Source organism: Aspergillus chevalieri, chromosome 1 (genome assembly GCF_016861735.1).
Source record: "Aspergillus chevalieri M1 DNA, chromosome 1, nearly complete sequence".
Taxonomy (NCBI): domain Eukaryota; kingdom Fungi; phylum Ascomycota; class Eurotiomycetes; order Eurotiales; family Aspergillaceae; genus Aspergillus; species Aspergillus chevalieri.
In genome coordinates, this window is record NC_057362.1 from 4298928 (window position 1) to 4319558 (window position 20631).

The 20631-nt window shown below is 45.5% G+C and overlaps 5 protein-coding genes across 5 annotated transcripts; 2 read left to right on the top strand and 3 right to left on the bottom strand.

Moving 5' to 3' along the window:
• Positions 1-2035: 2035 nt before the first annotated feature.
• ACHE_11479A (uncharacterized protein) lies at positions 2036-11669 on the bottom strand (the record flags this gene model as incomplete). Its single annotated transcript, XM_043276052.1, has 4 exons — positions 2036-2692; positions 2741-3510; positions 3567-11281; positions 11335-11669. The coding sequence occupies 4 exons, from the start codon at positions 11667-11669 to the stop codon at positions 2036-2038; spliced, it is 9477 nt and encodes a 3158-aa protein (XP_043132599.1).
• A 1187-nt stretch (positions 11670-12856) lies between these two features.
• On the bottom strand, positions 12857-13398 carry HHT1_1 (histone H3.1; the record flags this gene model as incomplete). Its single annotated transcript, XM_043276054.1, has 3 exons — positions 12857-12969; positions 13028-13216; positions 13272-13398. The coding sequence occupies 3 exons, from the start codon at positions 13396-13398 to the stop codon at positions 12857-12859; spliced, it is 429 nt and encodes a 142-aa protein (XP_043132600.1).
• Positions 13399-13749: 351 nt separating this feature from the next.
• ACHE_11481S (uncharacterized protein) lies at positions 13750-14726 on the top strand (the record flags this gene model as incomplete). Its single annotated transcript, XM_043276055.1, has 2 exons — positions 13750-14036; positions 14087-14726. 2 exons carry the CDS (start codon positions 13750-13752, stop codon positions 14724-14726), a joined length of 927 nt encoding a protein of 308 aa, XP_043132601.1.
• Positions 14727-15539: 813 nt separating this feature from the next.
• On the top strand, positions 15540-16469 carry ACHE_11482S (integrase catalytic domain-containing protein; the record flags this gene model as incomplete). Its single annotated transcript, XM_043276056.1, has 3 exons — positions 15540-15556; positions 15622-16090; positions 16152-16469. The coding sequence occupies 3 exons, from the start codon at positions 15540-15542 to the stop codon at positions 16467-16469; spliced, it is 804 nt and encodes a 267-aa protein (XP_043132602.1).
• A 2156-nt stretch (positions 16470-18625) lies between these two features.
• On the bottom strand, positions 18626-19880 carry ACHE_11483A (uncharacterized protein; the record flags this gene model as incomplete). Its single annotated transcript, XM_043276057.1, has 3 exons — positions 18626-18931; positions 18980-19338; positions 19409-19880. The coding sequence occupies 3 exons, from the start codon at positions 19878-19880 to the stop codon at positions 18626-18628; spliced, it is 1137 nt and encodes a 378-aa protein (XP_043132603.1).
• Positions 19881-20631: the final 751 nt, after the last annotated feature.

Consider the following 20631-nt stretch of genomic DNA (forward strand, 5'->3'; position numbering starts at 1 on the left):
TATGCTCAGTGCCCCTCCGGGTCCGGTTCGGTATGTCGTATGCGTTGATGGGTATATCGCCCCCTCCAGGCTCCGTAAGACAATCAACAAGTAGAAATGGTAAAGGTAGCGAATAGAGAAACAAGGCCAACCAAGTACGTATACTGGGTTGTTGGTTAAGTGCGGACGAGTCAGAAACTAGAAGGTAACCAATGCTTGATTAACTAGATTGATCGCGAAGAACTAAGCTAAGTAAATGAATGAGCATCCTTATATATCTCCTGGTCTGTATACCATAGGGGACTACCATCCCAATGGTAGTTATTGTGGTAGTCGTATACCATCTACCAATGCCAAGCCTATGGTATATGGTTATTAGTCACGTATTTATCCGTCGTGAAGCGGGGTCTCTCGGATTGTAGCTCGGAGGGGAATCGGAGAGTCGATTTATTCCGGACTAACGAGGTCTGTATGGAGAGGACCGGCGGAAGGTAGAGTTATATTGTCTATCGAACGTATGTGCGCGTACGTAGCTGATTGAGTGCTTAATCTACTATATGTGTGTGTGCCCACGTCGACTGTAAGAATCTCCTGACCTTGCTACTCGGGCCAACCATTTATCCGATCGATCCTCATCACTAAGAATATCAACTTGACGGGGGAACAGATTACAGTTGAGGCCACCCGACCGCAGACCTCAGCCCACCCTTTAAGTCTATCCCACATATTTACATTATTGTGGCGTCATGTGCCACAATTCTATGAAAGAAGGCGGAGAAAAAGGGTTCCACAAGTGTACTTGAACATTGGATGTCATAACCCCCGGTCCCCTATGGAAATCTATGTTTGAAAACCTCTGATTGTACTTAGCATTTCGCATATCTCTCTAACAATACCCAATACCCAACATGTTACGGAGCATGAGTGCTCGCTAAGTCACATGACATGTTTGATGTCTTTGTGTTGATTTCTTTGTTCTGCTTTAGGGCCAGGGCTCCTCGCACAGTAAATAGTTGAGCGCTGGCAAGCACGGCGTTCTTTCTTCTTTTCCTCCTCATGCTAGTATTTCGCCAGATAGTTCACCAATAAGCTTCATATTGAACGGAACCGTCACATCGATTGTGACTATTGAATTACATTGGGAATATTGAAAACATTGACGCATTTGGTTCGCAAAATGAAGCTCATATAACTATATATTTTACATCATATAGAAGGTCAATGACAACTTCTACTAGAATCACCTTTTAAGAGGATGGGGGCCATTAAGTCTAATCGGATATAATGTTTCCTACGCTAGGTATTCTGTATACAGACTTATTTCATATAATTTCACAAGGAATATGGCTACATTACGCTGTTCCTGGACGTAATGACCAAAACAGCGATAAACTACAGTAAAAAATCTAGATGAATCAACATTTTTATGCAACCAAAAAAGGAAACCCTTGGCAGAATTATGCAAATCAGTTTCTGTCAGGTTCGAACCTGAGTCGAACCTGATGGAGCCGCGACCCGACTCAGGTTCAGGTTCGAGCTTCCGACCTTTGGAACTTGAATCGGACCATTTCGAGGTCTAGGCTAGCATCAGAATGTCAACACCAAGCTGGAGTGCTGGACTCGTGCCATCGTAATGAAGAGTAATCCAAGCAATTCTCAGTGATTGTTGACGAATCTCTATTCTGGTTTAAAGCGCTTTTTGTTCTTTACAATGTACAGTCTATGATCGCACAATAATTGATTTTGACCTATTCATCGGCTGGGAAGGCCATACCTTAACGTAATCGGACACCGAGCGAGCGGCACGTCCGGCCGGTCACTTCAGTTAAAGAAGTAAGTTATCTAGCAACAAAACAAGTAAAACAAGGCAACTAGCCAGGCTCAGTCTCCATACCACTGAGCCACTTGCCCATGCAGTATGGAGTAATAACATGGTCTTACAATTCCAACACGGGAAAATAATATTCCAACAAGTAACCCCAGTCTTCTGTAGCCAACGCCAAGTTGTCAAAGCCAGGAAACCAAATAGGCAAACAACCCCCCCCCCAAAAAAAAACTATTCCATCAATTCAGTATCTTCATTCTCATTCCCTTCCTCCTCATTAAAGAAAAAATCCTCGTCTTCACTCTCAACGTCGTTGTCAATGTCACTCTCGTTTTGGCTGCTTGATTGAAAAACGTGACCGTCACTCAAAACGTTGATATTGACGAGTCTCTGCATAAAGAATGGATGATCACCACGCAGCTGCCAACCCTGACAAACGTATCCCATGGGTGTCTGTGTGATATCCTGTCCCTGGCGACGAAGGGAGAGCCATTCGCCAAGGAAGGCGAGGGTGTTTTTGGCTGTGGTCTGGGAATCTTCGTCTTCGTGTTCATCCCTGCCAAACTCATTTCTTTGTGTACTAAAGAGTAGACTCCTTTGGATGTGGTGGTATTCGGCGAATTCAAAGTAAAGTCGTCCGCCAAGGATTCCGAGTTCGAGGGGTAACCATGCTGGCGGTTTCCAGTCCTCCGGGAGAGTGGGGATGGAGTAAAAGTCGAGACGATTGAACTCCTGCATTTTTCGGGTGACGGGCGCGGCATATACTAGGAGGTGTACGACTGGCATCCCAATTGTTCGGAGCAGGGGGATCAAGAGTTCGGCTTCTTCTGGGATGATGACGAGTGCTGTATCAGACACTGTGCTCCAAAGGACCCAGTTCACCGGCCGCTGGTCGCCGTTAGCATGTTTAACTTGTAGGGTAGACGGGCTTTATACCGTGAAGTCATCGAGTATTCTTTTGTTGGCAGTCTTCACCGTCCTCAGGAACTCCTGCGAAATGTAGAGACAACGCAGCAACGAAGAGGGCTGAATACAGTATTTCTGCCTCAACTGGGTCATATGCAGCGCCATAGATGCTTTGCAATAACCTCCCTTCCCATCCAGGAAGCCAGTAACGACAAATTCACGGATTGATTTGTGCAAACCCGGAAATTTGAGGGCCGGAAGACGGCAAGGTCGCTGCACTTCTCTCTCCTCTTCGATCTCGAAAGCAACCTCCCGCTCTTGCTCGACTTCTTCAAGAGCCGAGCTTTTAGTTGAGCTGGTGGAGTGCTGTGATTGATGCTGCTGGGACTGAATATTTTTCTCAAAGTCTCTGAGTTCACCAGATAACGTAACGGAGCCGGAGTTCAACTCCGTGAGATTAAAGGAGGCCTCCGTTGCATATAGCTCTTCTAATCCTTGTCGCTCTGTTTGCTGCAAGACTGCCATGTACGCGTCTCGATGCTTGACCTGAGACAAGAACTGGTTCCATGTCCTTCCCGCCTGGGTACGCCGACAGAAGTCCCTTCCTTGTGCGAAGTAAAGTGGTTGCAGATCCTGGTTGTTAGTGCATGTCTGATCGAGCAACCAGGTAACCACATGGGTAGAGTCGAGTTTATCTGATGGTCTCTTCTTGCAGACGTCCAAAATGTTCTGGTGGACTTCCGGGGGCGCGATGAAGGTTATGGACTGCGTTGTTCCCAATTGACGCATCCGCATCGCAGCTGCTATGCATTAGCACGTATCTCATTCTATCACGAAGAACTTTAGAGTAACTTACCCTGCACAGTGTGGTCTTTTGTCTGGTTCAAACCTAGCGTTAATGCTCCCTTGGCTTCAGCCGGCAACTTCAAATCCGTGCCTCGAGTATGCGCCTCATCCAAATAAACCAAGCAATGGTCCAAATTTTCCGCAAAGGGGGTCGCAATTAATGGAACCGTATTACCAGCCCGGTACTGAACCCAGGCTTTGTTATCAGGTCCAAAATAGACTGCCCCTTGGGCTTGAGTATCCACCCGCAGCCATGCCTTAGCCAAGGACCGGTTATCCATCTCCAGAATAAATGCACCAGCGTCGATGAGAACACGAGTTTCCCTTTCACAAAGATGTTTAAGAAGCTCGAACTCCGAGGATTGTCTTTTGGCCAACAACACATAGCCCCGATTTCTACTCTGGAGAAGATACGTCAGTACTTCGGCATTGGTATGCGATAGGCCCGGCAGGTCATGCTGTTCAATCGTCATTGGAAGTAGGCGCCTGTTGTCATTTGTGCCACTGAAACCGGTCGTAATTCCCGGCCTGTTACCGGTCTCATCTGCCCACTGTCTGTTAACGGAGAACAGAGGGACATCCCATCCAGATGCCTGGAGTTTGACGCTGAACTGCTTTGCATGACCTGGAAAAACAGTGTGATTAAGGAAATGGTTGATGACGACAGTTGAAAAGCGTAAATGGCGCCATATCTCTTCAACCTGTCCCTCATCGTCAACGTTGATAATATTCCAGTGGCGCAGGGCATCCGGAAGCGAGGCTGAGGCCTGCGTCCACTGGTCATATTTGGTAGTAGGATCATCCGACTTCAAAACGGCTTGTAGGCTTTCTCGAAGCTGCTTTTTGTTCAGTCCTTCATAGTAGAACGCAAGGCATGTGAATAGGATGGCGACATCGGGATGACCCCATTCAGCTTGCTCGGAAGGAACGCCTTTTGCATGGAAAGGAACAGCTACAGGGTCTCGACCAGGGTGCAGTCCGTACTGCACGTTCCAGCGTCTCTTCAGACAGAGAAGAAGGATGCCATGCACGAGGAGACCACGCAAAAGATAAACCATCTTTCTGGTATTCGGTGCACCAGGGAATAATTGCGAGACCACGTTGATGGTATGTCGTTCCACCATTTCCTGTGAGATAAAGACTCGGATTGCCTGCCGCTGTTCCTTCGTGCAGTCTCGAGTGGGAATTATAGACGTTCGTCCGGCACATATATCATCCACAAGTCTCTGTATAAGAGTATTTTCGACATCACTTCGCAGGAAGTATACAACAGGAAACTCCGTAACCTCTCGCTCTATCACATCAATGCTCTGGGGGAACTCCTGCGCCAGATCTCTCAGATGATGTGCGACCAAACCAAGTATTGTCTCGGCAACCTTCCATCTGTGCGGGTGTCCATCAACAGCTAACTGTGCACCACTTGGATAAATGAGTTGAGTATTTGTAGCGAGGGTAAAGTCGCATTCATCCAAAATATCACGGCACACCCGATCCATCCACCCTTGGATGACCACCATCTGGTGCGCTTCAGAGGCCTTGCAATCTGACAAGCGCTGCAGACCGCACAGTTTGAAGGACAGGACATGCTCTGGTACAGCCAGCATAATACCGGCTGACTGCATCATATGCTTGTGAAGATTGTGATACTCCTGGATGTGTTGCTGTGATGTTGGTGTCCGACGCGTGAACGGTACATGGGTTACTTCTCTGCCCAGAAGGCCACCGAGTCGCAATTGGAGGATTTGCGCCGTCTGCGACAGCAACGCTTTGGGGACCAGAAGCCTGGTGAGCTTCTTCCTATCTGCAAGGACACATGCCACCATTGGGGTGATTACTGAAGTTTTCCCCTGTCCCATGTTCATCTGCAAAACGGAATTGGTGCCCGATGATGGTGAGATCATTTCCAGTGCGACTGTAACTTGGTCCTCTCGAATTTGTATGTTCGAGTCAATTTCCAAAAGCAGCCAGTCAGGGAAGAAGAATGGATCCCAATTAACGTGGCCGGGGTTGTTGTACTCTTGTCTGAACCTCCCCTCATCATTTTTCAGCAAGGCATCCTTCATCCGGAGCAGATGCTGCACCTTGACAATTGATTTGGCGTACTCAAAGACCATTATCTTCATATATTTGCCAATGGAGAAATCGGAATTAGACCGCAGGTATTCAAGTAGCGATATTGGCGTCATGGAGGGACAAAGATTTGCTTGAAAAAGCCAAGGGCATCTCGGATCATCAACTACAAGTGCGTTGACTAGGGATTGGTAGCGTTGTTCAAGAGCCCTATAAGCCTTACCAATCTCGAAATCAAGGTTGATATCCACCAAAGGCTTCGCTGTTAAGGTTTTATTCATTTTCTTGAGTGCATCGATGCTCTGGACTAGGTCGTTGCCGTATATCGACCTCACAGGACAGTCCGAATGGCGAAATCGACCAATGATCCTCTCCAGCTCAGCAATTTCCCTCGTCGAATCTGGCTTCACTCCCGTAGACAGTGCATTCAATTGCCTGTTTAGTTTATAGTGAACCCGGCGATTGATTTCCTCGAATTTGGGCTTTGCAATGCTCGGCAACTTGAAAGGCACTCTACCAATTTTTTCGCCTGGTTTAATGAAAAGATCTTTTCCCAAATGAGGGATCGCTTTTATATTCCCCCGCCGTGGTGGCCCAAATATTGTCGATTCCGGGATAATCAATTCCGGATCACTAGCGTTTTTAGCGACAAAGTACCGATTGAGAATCGTTTGCACCTCAGCGACGTGCCTTGAGAGCTGCAAGCCAGTGTATATTCTCTGCCAATAAGGCGTAATCACTTCCAGGGCATCATCCAAGTCGACGTATTTTGCATCGAAGCCTGCTTTCAAAGGCAAAGGAGCCGGCCATTGCTTGAGCAAGAACTTTGCAAAGTCCATGGATTCGTCGGTGCATTTTTGTTCGTGATCATTTTTGTCGGTCTCAAATCTCACAGAATTAACTAAACGTCTGGGAACTGGCGGCTTCTGATATTTCTTGCAATAGGGCCTGATCATGCTAGATAGATCTTGTACGGTGATGCTCCTATCCATCTCAGGCCCGGCAAATGAAGCGTATCTGGGGAGGTCAAGGTATTTGAGATCGTTGAGAATGAAAAAGGAAACAGCTGTTTTTAGTATTCGCATATCAACACTCTCGCGAAACGCCATCAGTCCCACCCAAAACATCAGGTTGTACACGTCTTCTGGCTCGCAATTCTGGCAGAGCTTTACCAGACCACCCCATTCCTCGCCCAAATCTGCCCCAAGACAGTCACTGATAAGATTTGGCGCGAACTCGCCGATATAACCACCGATTATGGGCCATTTCCGTAAAATATCTTTCAGATTTGTGGTCGTGTTGATTAGCCTAGGCCGTGAGCAAAGTAACTTCAGGACCTCCCGAGCTTTGGATGTCCGTTTTGACTGGTTCAACGCCCCTCGAGACACATATTTCCTGTCAGCAGGCGCGAGGGCAGCAGTAACCATCATCTCTGGACGCTCGTAGATAGATCGACGCCAGTGGGCCCGTTCACGGAGGTGTGGAATCGTCCACACTTCATCCTCATCATGAGCCTTTAAAACATCTTCCTGGAATAACGAGAGCCGCTCTAGCTTCTTCATGATTGAATCAACAACCAACTTAAACGCATCGTGCTGAATGGTAACGGTCAAATGCGGATCCCAGGTGACGACTTGCTGTCGTTTCAATTCCTTGGGATAGTAGTGCCTCCGTGGCGACAAATTCGCTATTGTCTTGAGAATTGGTATAGAGCCGGTATTTATGGTATTCCATGGCTGACATAACCCCGACTGTAGGCAACGTAGTGCCTCTTCAGTCCCGGTCCGACCTGTGAGAGGATCTGGGAGAATGAAGGATGTGAAGGCATGTAACTGAGCTTTGTTGTATAGAAGGCGCGGCTCTGGCGGACAGTGCAATCGCCCCAGTATGTCGTCAATCATGTACTTAGCATAATCTCCATCATTTTCCATCTTCACATGGACATGTACTCCATGACGTCGATATCGCAAAGTTCCCAACGTCGTGATGACACTGCGCTGCAGCGGATTGGCCGCATCTCTCAAAACAATCATGCTTCGGAGACCATATAAGGCACCGACATCTTGATCGGGATCGATCTCAGACGCTAACTTCCTGCAATGGAGCATGTGATTATTGTTGACATAAAAGTCGAGGTCCATGGTTTTCAATTCCACCGCCAATTTTCCGCGAGGCTGAAAAACCGTCAACAGATGCGCTGGCGCAAAATCACGGAATATCTGTGCCATTAACTCAAAGGTCTTGCTGTGCGGGTCGACTAGAAAGGAATCTCGTCTTTTCCCTTGTCGAGTACGAATGTTTATTATCCAGTTGCTGGGTTTGCTCTTCCAGATGTCTGGTTGGCGACGAACATCGAGATTTCCAGAATTCAAATCGAGCCAGTGCACGCAGTCTTGTATCAGAAACCCCGGGAGGTCGAAATTAAATTTGTCGCCAAAGACATCTTTGGGAATCAACTCGAGCAGAGTAGTTGCTCCTTGAGCTTGAATAATTAGCTGCTGGCCTCGATATCCTAAATGAATGTAATATCCATTTTTTGGGATCCCCAGCATGTAGCTCATTCCTGGTAGGCTTGATGGAAATGCAACAAGTCGCTGGTTTCCAAAAAGACTCTTCAAAATACTCGAATCCCTTATTCCCGCAGGAAGCTTTCCAAGTGGCTTGCTATCAATCAGAAGATGACCCTCGAGAAGATGGTAGTGCACTGTCTGGGGTGCAGATCTCGTAGTTGCTCGCACTGTCGAGGTCATCCACCATTCATATGGTGGCGGCAGAACAGACCAACTAGTATACTGTCGAGGGGCATCGTTTGGATTTGGCCAAACAGTGTCAATCGCTGACTGGAGGCTGGATGGGTATCGCTCAGCTAAACGAAGTATCATAGTCCTCATCCGATGGGCCATCTTGATATCGCGGACCAGCATATTTCGCGTCGTTGTCGAGAACCGGCTCAAGTCAACGACAAGATTCTCTTGCATGGCAAGCGTGGCCTCCACAAAAGACTTGAACGATTCCGAATCGAGTTCTGTGCCATTGTATGCTTGGGGTGCGAATGTCCTGCGACATAGCAAAGCTGACATGAATCCGTATCGCGCAGTTCTCTCTGCAACGTCTGCCTCTTGTGTGGTCCTTGTCTCCTGTCGAAGGCGACTGATCCAATTGAGCGTAGTAAGACGGATTTTCAACAAAATCTGATTAGCTCGAGCGGATGGTTTCCGGGAGCCCAGCATACACAGTCGAATGGTTAGTGTCAGCATAGTTTCCATGTAATTGATCTCACGCCAATTCGCGGAAATAGCCTCCGTGTGTCGCACGATCTGGTCAAAAAGTGCCAAACAAAATGCAACATCTTTGAATATGACATGAACAGCCCGTAAGTCGTCGTGGCCCAGTCTGGGCCCCGCTTGAAGGGCAAGATGATGGAAGAGGATCGTGGTGTCCTGGAGACTGAAATTGACATTCGACGACGCCATTTCAGCAAGCATAGAGAGCCACCGTCTGTTTCTTCCTGCCATTAGACCCTGGTGAGCAATGTATTCGTGGACAGTCAATTCCGGTGGACATTCCGCGATGCTCGCAACGGTCTCATATGAAGAAGGGCCGTTTCCGTCTGCCGCAAAACTTGGCGAGGAGTAAAGACCTGAGAACGCGAGTTCTTTCGGGATACTGATGGCAAAATGGTGGGCTAATTTCAATGATTGTGGGAAATCTTTGGCCCAGGTACCACGTCGCGAGTCATAGTAGGAGAACTTCAGCCCCAAAGGCAATAGCACTTTTGAGGCGCTAGCGGGCAGCTTTTTAAAATTGTAATGAGTCCCTAAATAAGATTTTGTCTTTGACGCCAAAGAAAAAGCTTCACTTTTCATATTATAGATCTTGAGCTGAGAATAGCTACCCAAGAGTACTTCCGGTGCTTCGTCGGGCTTTGACGCAATTTTAGGAGAGAGACAATTGATAATTTCCCAAGTGGCACTGCGATAAGTTGAGAACGTCGGAGGAGGCTTAAGCTCAAACAGAGTTATACGCCTTTGATAGGGATCTTTTGGCAGAAAATCTTCATGGACTTGAATCTTCAGACGTCGGCGAGAGCGAACATGCCAGCAGTGCGTGCAGCCTCGAATATCATGTGAGCCATCTGGATGCCGCTTTTGTGTACAGAGGATTTGTACCATCTTCTCTGTGCGGTCGCTATATTCCTGATTAACTTTTTGTAGCTCCTTCTCTTTGGAATCTCGTGCTCTCGTCGATGCAGCGTCAATGTGGTCATGAAGCTCGTACAGTTTCCCCATGTTTTCAGATTTGTCACACTTTATAAAATACTGAGAAGCAAAGCAATTTGCTTGGGTTTCCGCGAAGATACTGATATGCATTTTAGCCTGAAGGCATCTGCCGTGGAGATATTGTTGAATGGCTTGAAGACGACGCATATCGTGAAGACGTGATAGCAGCAAGACGTCGAGTATTTCTGGTTCGATGAAGGGGTGATACTCAAGCAGCAGCGGATGAACAGCAGTAGCACATTTGTCCATACGCATCCATAGCTCAGATACATTGAGAATGAAGGTACTCATTTGCTCTGGATTGCCTTCATAGGTATCCCCGACAGCTTCCAGATAACCGCGGATCTCAGCAGCAAGATCCTTGCAAATCCGAGAACACATGTCCTTGGATTTAGGGACCCTAAAATCTGCAGACTCGATTTTTATCTCCAATTCATCCAGCGCGGAATAACGCGAAGTCATGGAGCTGAAGTATTCGGTCGTGGTTTTGCTAGAATTGGGGCCAAGAGCAGCTGGATCGACAAGCACTGGTCTCAACCTCTGGTGACGAGCTTGGTTAAGAACTCCCTGGAGGTAAGATCCGCAATTCGGAAGAGTCAAGTAGAGCTCACTGTTCTGAGCACGCAGCGGTAGGGGTGGGATTTTGCGCTGACACTCCGCCTTGAAAGCGTTCCACTGGGCTTCAATCGCGGATGTGACAGTCTCCATAGTGTTTCGAAAAAGGGGACCAATGTCTTCAAAAAGCTTGGTATATACAGAAGCAGTAGAGAGACTTGCAGCTGCCTTCTTCTCATTTTCCAACTTGGCCAGACGACAGCATAACTTGGCTCTGAGGATAGTGCACCACTCGACACTCAGGTGGTTGATGGAGTCTCGCAGCAGCTCCACAAGAACACAACACATCAGGAACTTGTAATTCGCTCGTCCCTTCTCCTCCCCCATTTTCAAGCAAAGTAAGCGCTGAGCTGCAACGCGTAGTGTAAGCCAGAATGGACTTCGTCGCCACGGCAGTTCCGCATTATCCCAGACCACATCATCCTTGATGCGCTTCCGAAGAATGGGAGGATATATGCGGCTGCCGTTGACTTCCAACAAGGTCATGAGGAAGCTCGTAATGAGTGTAGGGTCAACCGTATCACGGGTTTCAGAGATCTTTACGCCAGCTTTGAAGGTCTTGGCTGCGAATTCATCCAGCGGCTCAAGACTTGCCTTTTCAAGAAATGAGACTAAATTCTTTTGAAAGACAGGATTCTCAAATACGGAACGGTTTAGGGATGCAGCAATGGTGGGGAAATCCCATTGCATGGCTCCTTGTGATGCCAGAGTTTCCTCAGTGGTGGGTGAAGCCTCGAAGGCTTCGAAAATGACGTCCTCACTGTATACACACTCCGTTAGGACAGGCCAAAACAAATTTTTATCTCCACTTACCCCACAGATCGAATAAGAAGGCCGGCGTTTTGCTCCGTGATATACAAGATGACAGCATTTTGATCCTCAAAGTGGCGGAAAATGTTCATGAGTGCCGTTTGGTTTATATATCTATCTTCGTTCACAAGCCCGCAGGTCCGTAGGGCTTTCTCGATATCCTGCCATATGAAAAGGTCGTTGTCTTCAGCGCAAGATTTCATCGCATTGGTTGCGCGCAAAAGAAGTGAAAGCAGTTTTTTGTCGACATCCTCAATATTACTGTCCTGTTTCCCGGGGAGCTTTGGGGGCAAGACAACATGATTAAAGGCCAGTTCAAGGATAGGGTCCTTCGCCATGGTGGGGTCCTGTCAAATGGAATGTTAGATGTTGGAGAAAAATGAGATATATGTGAGCAGAAACAAAGAACCAAATTCATTCTCTGGATTTGGGGGGGAGAGGGGGGTGGGGGTTTGTTTGAGCAGTTTGTGCTCACGCTCACCTCTTCGACGCCTTTTAGGCCTGAGACACTTTTAACCATAGATAAGCACCAACTCGCCGCTGTCGACCACTTTGACGTATCCCAATTCAACAGCGGCATTGACATTCTATTGTCCTTATCTCAGTTTATTCACTTGGCCACCAATGAAGTATCCTGTTGGGCTCCCACAGCAAGAAGAAAAGATAGCCGTCGAGAAATTCGGAGACTGCCCTGCTTGACACGATTACAGCTGCGCAGTATGATACTCTAGGACCTATTTGGAGTCAATAGAAAAAATTTTCGGGTGAGAAAGCTATTGGTCAAAGAAGAATATTTATAGACAATCTGGCACCCTTCCACTTGAATGCAAAACCAAAAGGCGCTGCGGCAATACGACATCTAAGGCAAAAATAATGCAAGCCGCATGGCTTGACTATGCACTCACCCTAGTAAAGAAATGCTGGCTGCATAGCTGTATTCCCCATCGAATAACATAGCAAGAAGATACAGCGCCGCATGCACGTCTTATGCGGTCATAGCCAGCGAGGCCCATGCGCAAGTTGGGCGATTCGATGAGTGGGTGCTATTTAACGTTATACCGTACGGGCGATTCGCCTATGTAGATCACTCAAGTATGACAGCATATAGCATACAAGGTACATTCTCGTTGGAAACGGAGCGGCCCGAATCGAGACTGAGGGATCCATGATTTTATCGCTTAGATCGAGGCTCATTGTGTCTTCTGGGCTCTATGGTTCTGATTTCTGCTGCAGCAGATCAATTGGGGTGTCTGAAATGATCTTCTTACAAGATTAGGAAGCTTGCATCCAGTTGGTCAGTGGGATAAAATCATTGGTCCTTTCCGTCGCCAATTAACGTAATTACGGCGGACTGAAACCGAGTTATGGCCAAAACGTGTAAAATTCCGTATTGATGTATTACTACGGGAAAGGCTGAATTCCACACGCTCTTATCCAGATGCTTAGTAATATAGCCGCAACTGAAAATTTTCGATTAAAAGAGCTATGTGCGGTACTTTGTAGAATCCTCCCTTCTTCGTAAGGACTACACAGTTCCAACAGGATCTAGGCCCATATGCTTCCGCAGTCGCCGGACCAGCTGCATGTCTCTAGCCTGTATGGTGACACGCCTGGCATGGATGGCACATAGGTTTGTCACTAGCACACATGGTTAGTTGACTGCAAAATTGATTGCTAATATAAGTAGATGACTTACTCTCAAATTCATTTACAAGGAACGCCTCACTTATTTCTTGCAGTGCGTCCAGGGCGCTGGACTGAAAGCGATAGTCTTTTTCAAACATCATCTCACTGGTGATCTCTTGCACGACACGTCGAAAGGGGGTCTTGGGGAGCAAAAGTTCATGGCCTTTCTGGTAACGACGGATTTCACGCAGAGCAATAGCTTTTGGTTACTTAGCATGAAAATGATTTCACAATAAACTTTACAGTTCACTTACTGCCAGGCTTGAACTTTCTGGTACCCTTCTTCTTGGCTGGGGTCTTTCTGGCTGCTTTTGCACCCAAACGTTTGCGGGAAGCTCTTCCTCCAGTTGATTTGCGAGCAGTTGCAGTGGCACGAGCCATTTTTTTTTTTTTTTTGTGAAGAATAGAGGTGTTTGAATTGATGGATACTTGATAGAATCTTGTTCAAGCAAATAATGAGAAGAGGAGAGAGTTGAGAAGGAAAGGAAGAAGAACAAAAAATAAAGAGGTGTTCTAAACAGAGGTTTGTATTCACTTTTGATTCACTTTCCATAATTATGGCATCTGACCCTTTTTTTGACTCATCAAATACTGATTCCTTAGCCCTTCCTTTTCTTTTCTCTTCTCCTCCTTCCATTCGCTTCTTCTAAGAAACATATCAACGTGATAAAACTTAGACTGTGAGGTTGACTGTGAGGTTGACTCTGAGATTTATACTGACTTATACAGATAATGACCAGAAAACCTGGAATCCCAGGCCCCAAACCTGGTGCGAATCCAGGCAAAAAGCGAAAGCAGGACAAAGACCTGTCTAAGAATCCCCACACTATGCGAGGCCGTGAACTACTGGCAAGCAAGAGTGACAGTGAAAAGGCTGTGATACGTCGGAAGAATAATGATAGGGCAGCCTTTGTCAGTGCCCGTCTGAAACTCCGGGCGAGTACTAGCTGGCAGGAAGCAACTATGGAAGAACAGGAAATATTAGAAATTTCACTGAAAGATCAAGTGATGAGGGAACGGTATGTTAATCTTGCAGTCAACCTAGCAATAAAACTAATTTTTGATACAGATATGAAAAGGGCCAGTCAGCCCAATTTTTCTTGGATCAGCTGGAAGGAGAGAGCATTGACAGTAGTGTCTGGGAGACTGTGGATTTTGAAAATGATACAGAATTGTGTTATCATGCACAGCTGGATGATATTGCTTCTCATGAGACCATTCCGACCACTGAGACTGCCAAGGAAGCTGAAGCGGCACAATCATCAGCTACAGGACAGCTGATAAAAACTCTGCATACCATCACTTGGGGTCACTTTCGACTCTCCCTTCTACGCAGTCTGGCCAGTCTTGACATGAAATTGAAGATTCTTGGAAAGATGGAGTCATGCCATGACCCTCTCTACTATAATGGCATACCATTCTGTCTCAAGAGCATTCTCCCAGAGAAGGTCTTCTTGAAAGAGGAACGCGCTGCATGGTCAATAATGAGTAGTATCAGTTCCAATCCATGGGCAACTCTCCCTGGCCCAGCTGATTGGTGGGAGGGATACTCTTGCCAGTCATTGGCAAAGTTCTGGGGATTTGCATCTAAAGAAGAGGCAAAGGCACTCTATCGACTTGGAATCTACATTATACAAAACAAGGAGGCACCAGAAAATGCAGGAGGGCTTATCGATGAGGTAATGGGGCTACTAGAGCTTTTGCCTTGATTTGTTTTTCTGTCATCATTACCAAATAGTATTCAGATATTCCTGCTTTTATGTTTGCTAGGTTGGTTGCTAGAATTATCTTTATCATGATTGAAAGCTTTTCCTAGGGACTGAGGCACAGAAAGGCCGATATATATTAGATAAGATAATGGACGTGTACTCTACTATACTGAAGTAGGATTAGGGTTCAGGTTCCTTGAAGGAGACTAGCCTATCCGGCTAAATGAGAGCACATGACCCACAGGGATATCCAGGGCAGCTGGACAGAATCTTGGAATGACTAGCAATCAGTTTCTACACTGAATGTGACACTTTTTCCGGCGAACCTACCAATAATATACCAAGTTGCCTATTATGCCTCGCCCTGGAATTGCGCTTGATCATTGGAAACATCAAATAATTGAGCTATTTCACCAGCAATACTCACCTGATGATATCCAAGGTATTCTTCATGAAAAATATAATATGAAAACCAGTGCCCGTACAGTTCGCCGCCGCCTCAAGGAATGGGGCTGTACCCAACGGTTTCCAATACCTGATACACCACAACTACGCGCTCGAATTTCTGCTTTATTCTTTGAATACTGTGCCAGTGACAAGGAGATCATATATATCCTTGAGAAGGAGGGCTATCAGATATCCTCATATGGTCTAAGTGTACTCCGTGCTCGGTTAGGCCTTACACGTCGAGTCTCTCGCTTTAATCGTGAAGAAGCAGATGAAAGGCTCTTGAATATAGTTCAAAAGGAGCTTGACAAGGGTGCCATTGAGGGTTACGGACGAGGCTATCTCTACAGTCATTTCCGAAACCAGATGCACTGCATCTCAAGGTAAGAATAACTGCTAGGTTGAGTGTTAGATTGACCAATTTGAGTGCTAATACTATAACTAATAGGGATCGGCTCTTTGCAGCAGTAAAGCAACTAGATCCGGATGGAGTATACCGTCGGGCAAATGATCTCCAGCGTCATCGTGGGGAGTATATTGTACCTGGTCCAAATTGGTTATGGTCAATCGATGGTCACTGCAAACTAAATTTCTATGGCATTGAAATATATGCAGCTATTGATGCATATTCTCGATACATCACATGGATTTATATTGGCATTTCTGGCCGTACAGCTATCAGTATTCTGGTCCAATTCTTGACAACTCTCCAGAAGGAAGGTGTTCACCCACAGCGGATACGATCAGATCGAGGTACAGAAACACCATTGCTTGCAGCTGCTCAACATGCTTTTATGAAAAGACATGTTGCAGATATCTCTTTTAGAGACTGTTACTGGTATGGAACTAGTACTGCGAATCAAAGAATTGAGTCTTGGTGGGGGCAGTTAACAGGAGGGTTACTTTTCCGCTGGAGGGTGGGTTTGACTCTGATTGCTATATTGATTGCAAGGTTACTGACTTGATTCATAATTGTAGGACTATTTCCAGAGATTGCATAGTGAACATTTGTTTGAACCTGACAATCTGGCTGACAAGATTGCTCTTCTTGCAATATATATTCCTATTCTCCGACAAGAGGTCCAGGCCTTTGCCCGAATGTGGAATATGCACACTATCCGAAAGCAGCCTAATCGACCAAATGCAGTCCATGGAAAGCCCATTATGCTTTATTTCTATCCACAAGATCCTTGTATTCAGAACTATGGATTGAAGCCTGATCCTCAGTTACTACAAGAACTGACAGATCAAACTGCAAGCTATGGTATGATGGTACACAAACTACCTTATTGCTAAATATACTGACTAAAAGAGTAGATTTGAATGAATACCTCCCATCAGAGACAAAGAACTGGTGTAATGAGAAGCTCACAGCTGTCACGGCGCTCTACTAGGATGATGGAACGTCCAACTCATGGGTTCTACCTAGGTAGCTATCGACGAGAATAATCAACATGAGGAAGGAAGAAAGGAGGTAACGCCATATTTATCAACAAAGCAATAAAGCAAACAACCACACCTCACGTGATAATCAACCAACGTGACCAGGCCGTCACATTACCCCCCGGCTTCAATAGGCATTGTCCTCAATGTCATGGTCAACCCACAGGTAAGAAAACATGAGAAGGCAACAATACATGAGACACTTGAAAAAGAAAAACACATGAACATGTCCAAACATCTCCAAAAATCAATCATCGAGATCATTAAGGTCATCAAGACGGTTTGCCTCTAACCTTGCAATCATCTGCTGGTTCCATATTTTATTGGATTCCTTGTGTGCCTTCATGGAACAATCCTTCACCCAATGATCAGAGGAGCCACATCTCACACAGGATCCTTGTTGTCGTCGTCTGTTCCTTTCATCTAGGGAGGTGGACGCTGCTGACAGGGAGTTGATATTGATGACGCTGAGGTCCATAGGATCAGACTTGGTGTGAGAGCCAGATTGGTGTGATTGAGAGTGGGAAACATTGGTGGAATTTGAGCTGAAAGAATGACTTCCCAATTGTTGAACCACACGAAGGAAATCAGTGTATGATTTTGGAAGATTCAACTGCTGGTTGAGACGTCCTCGGAGAGTAGGATTGAGGCCTTTCCTGAACGCTGAAATCTTGGTGACATCAGGCCAATCTTTGCCCTTTGCCTCATAAAGAATCCTCTCAAACTTGGCGATGTAGGCTGCCACAGATTCACCACTATCCTGCTTTAGGACTAGTAGATAATCTTCAGCTTCTTGAACCTTGTTGGGGTTGTCATAAACCAGAGATAGTTGATCAAGGATGGTGTTGTAATCCCAGGTGTTGGTGTCTTCTGCATAAGATAACTGGGGAAGAACTAGAGCTTGGACTTTGCTTTCCAGATTCAGATAGACATAGTAGAACTGAGCCACTGCATCACCAATAGCTGGAGCATCAATCCTAAGCTTAGCCTTCATCGAAGCAAGCCAGGTATCAAACTTCAAAGATTGGCCATTGAATTTCTCGGGATCAGGGAGGCATGGCTTTGGTCGTTGAAGTGGTTTGGGTTCATTTTTGACGGATTCGATTTCATTCTGGAGGGCGCGGATCGTAGAAGAAAATTCGTTTCGGAGTTCTTGAAAGGGGTCCATGATCTTTAAGAAAGGGATCGTGAGCTTGAATCTTGAAAAACTTAAGTCTTGAGAACTTGAAGGGGTGCCAGCATAGTCGCAACCACTGGACTTCTTGAAAGTTGAACTTGAATATGCCAACAACAGAAGTTTCAGTCCTGAGCTCTAGAAACTTAACTGAAGCAGCGCTTGACTTGACTTGAGGATGAACTTGAGGATGGAAACTTGAATGGAGACACTGTTATAGCCTGGCCAGCTCCCGAACTGCGGCACCAGCGAATCCCTTGAAGGGAGAAGCCTTTGGTATTTCTCTCCCTAAGGTATAAAAGGAGGATGTTGATTATTATGTCACGGCGCTCTACTAGGATGATGGAACGTCCAACTCATGGGTTCTACCTAGGTAGCTATCGACGAGAATAATCAACATGAGGAAGGAAGAAAGGAGGTAACGCCATATTTATCAACAAAGCAATAAAGCAAACAACCACACCTCACGTGATAATCAACCAACGTGACCAGGCCGTCACAACAGCTTTTGGTCACCGGTATACCAGAGTTGATGCTAGTGAATACTTTCCTGATGGATCAAGAGTACATTGCCAGGTATATTTAAGGCTTCGTGAGGCTTTAAATACACATATTACATCTGGGCTAGAGCCACACCTTTCATTATGTACAAAGCCAACAGGTGCATGGGATTGGAACTCTGAAATACAACAGGACATGACCATGATTAGAAGAGAACCAGATGATATTGATAGTGTTGACATCACTGGGGATGGAAAAGACATAGCTGCAGATGATAATAACTTCATTGGGGATTTGGATAGTCAATTTTAAGGATTACAATTTCTGCAAAAGGCTAATTTTGTTGCAACCGTTGCCGAGTACGCCCAGCTGGAGCATCCAGATGAAGTTCCTCTGGCTCCTGTATCTCCAGTAGCTCCTGTTCCTCTGCATATACCCCATCTAGAGTGGTTTGGTCTTCAGCCTCAGTTGAATCATTAACATGTTCTGGCGATTCAGATTTCTTGCTGTTCCTGTTAAGAGCAACCCTAGGTTGTACATATCGTAGTGGTGTTGTTTGGCTTGATTGGGGGGATACTTGGGAATGGTTTCGCTTCCGTTGATATGTTTGTCTGGGTTTTTGAGGCATAGATTGCTCCTTCTAAGTAGTGTTAGCATGAAGATAGTATTAATACATAGAGACCTATACCTTAATCTTAGGACCCTTTTCTTCCTTAACCTTTTGACCCTTTTCTTTCTTAATCTTCATTGATGTATCCTGAGTATCCTCTACATCAGACAACTCCTCTTCACAGCCAAGAAAGAGAAAGATTTTGTTTGCAGAAAAGCATTCAGTCAAGATATGAGGAACTGGCAATTTGATTGCATCTGTTGGTATAATCTGCGGCTGTCCAATGCCCTTTTCAAATGTCTTTGCAATCATAATCTTGACTGGATTGTATTTTCTAAGAAGATCATCCCATCGTTGATAATTCCGTGCAAGGATAGGAATAAGATCATCTTCTGTCTCATAGGTATCGGCAGGTGTCAAATAGGCTCCGAAAGATGCTAATATAGTTAATGAGAATATATTAGCAATCAAACATCACAATCAATGTTGCAGCTTTCTTTAACTTACTCCTGCATTTCCACCGGTCGCCAAATCCCAAATCAAAGTCATATAGGAATCCAGTATAGATAATAACAGTAACACCAAATTTTTGAAGAGTAGGTTGCGCTGAATGGGTTCTTTGTGTTCGTGTTACTTGTGGACGGCTTGACAATATCTTAGAGCCAGCATGAGGTCGTATTTGTGTACTTTGTTGGGTTCGCTGAATTGACTGCTGCCGGGCAATCTCACTAGTTCGATCAAGCTGAGGAAAGGTTGATGATGTACTTTGATGTGCTGGAGGACTGCTTGATATTTCAATTGGAGTATTTCTCTTTCCAGAGGATTGGGTAGGTGTCTGTGGTAGAAAAATAATGTCCTGAGAAGTAGAAGTGTCAGGGTTTGTCATACCACAATATGGACATGAAATATCATCAGCACAATGAACAGCATGCTCAAAGTGCTCTTTCCGGCGACAGAATGGCGTCCATGGCTCTGACATATTGTGTATACATGTAGAGTGTGATTGTTAAGTTACCTGAGCCCTAAACTTATTGAGTGTGAGATTGAGTGTGAGATTATACTAGTGCCTTGGCATTATCTAACCGAGAAATCTGAAGTGGATAGGTCGGATGTATTGAAGCTTCAGGTGAAGATCGGGGAGTCAATAATCCGGACTGCATGGAAGCTATATATGAAGGAGAAATTCTATATCACAGAGAATGATATATTAACTATATACACCGTAATTGATAATCGAATGACTGCTTAGCCATCCAAATCCAAAGCATATGACTACAGTGTCTCCTTATGAAGAATCTACCCACCTCACTAATCAGACCTACTATTAATTCGACTCAATTGTCACCAGTCATCAAAATTAATCAATCGTTGAGTTAAATACACATTAACGAGTTAATTATCGCAGGTGAAGTGTCTTGGTAGGTTTGTCTAGGTGTGCAGAATCTTGGGAATTATACAACGATTATGAATTAATATGAATGTGTGGAATTTTGTATTTCCTGTGGCAATAAGTCATTTTCGAAAAAAAAAGGTTTTGGCCATAACTCGCTTTCAGTCCGCCGTAGTAATCCACAAGCGAGCTGCGCACTTCCGACCTATGTCAGAAAACAAGAGTCTTTTCAACACCAAAAAAATGTATTTCTATATAAAATCTAATTACCATTGCGATTAGGACAATGAGTCCGTTTATGTCCTAAAATATTGCGATCACTACATCGTGGTGGTGCCCG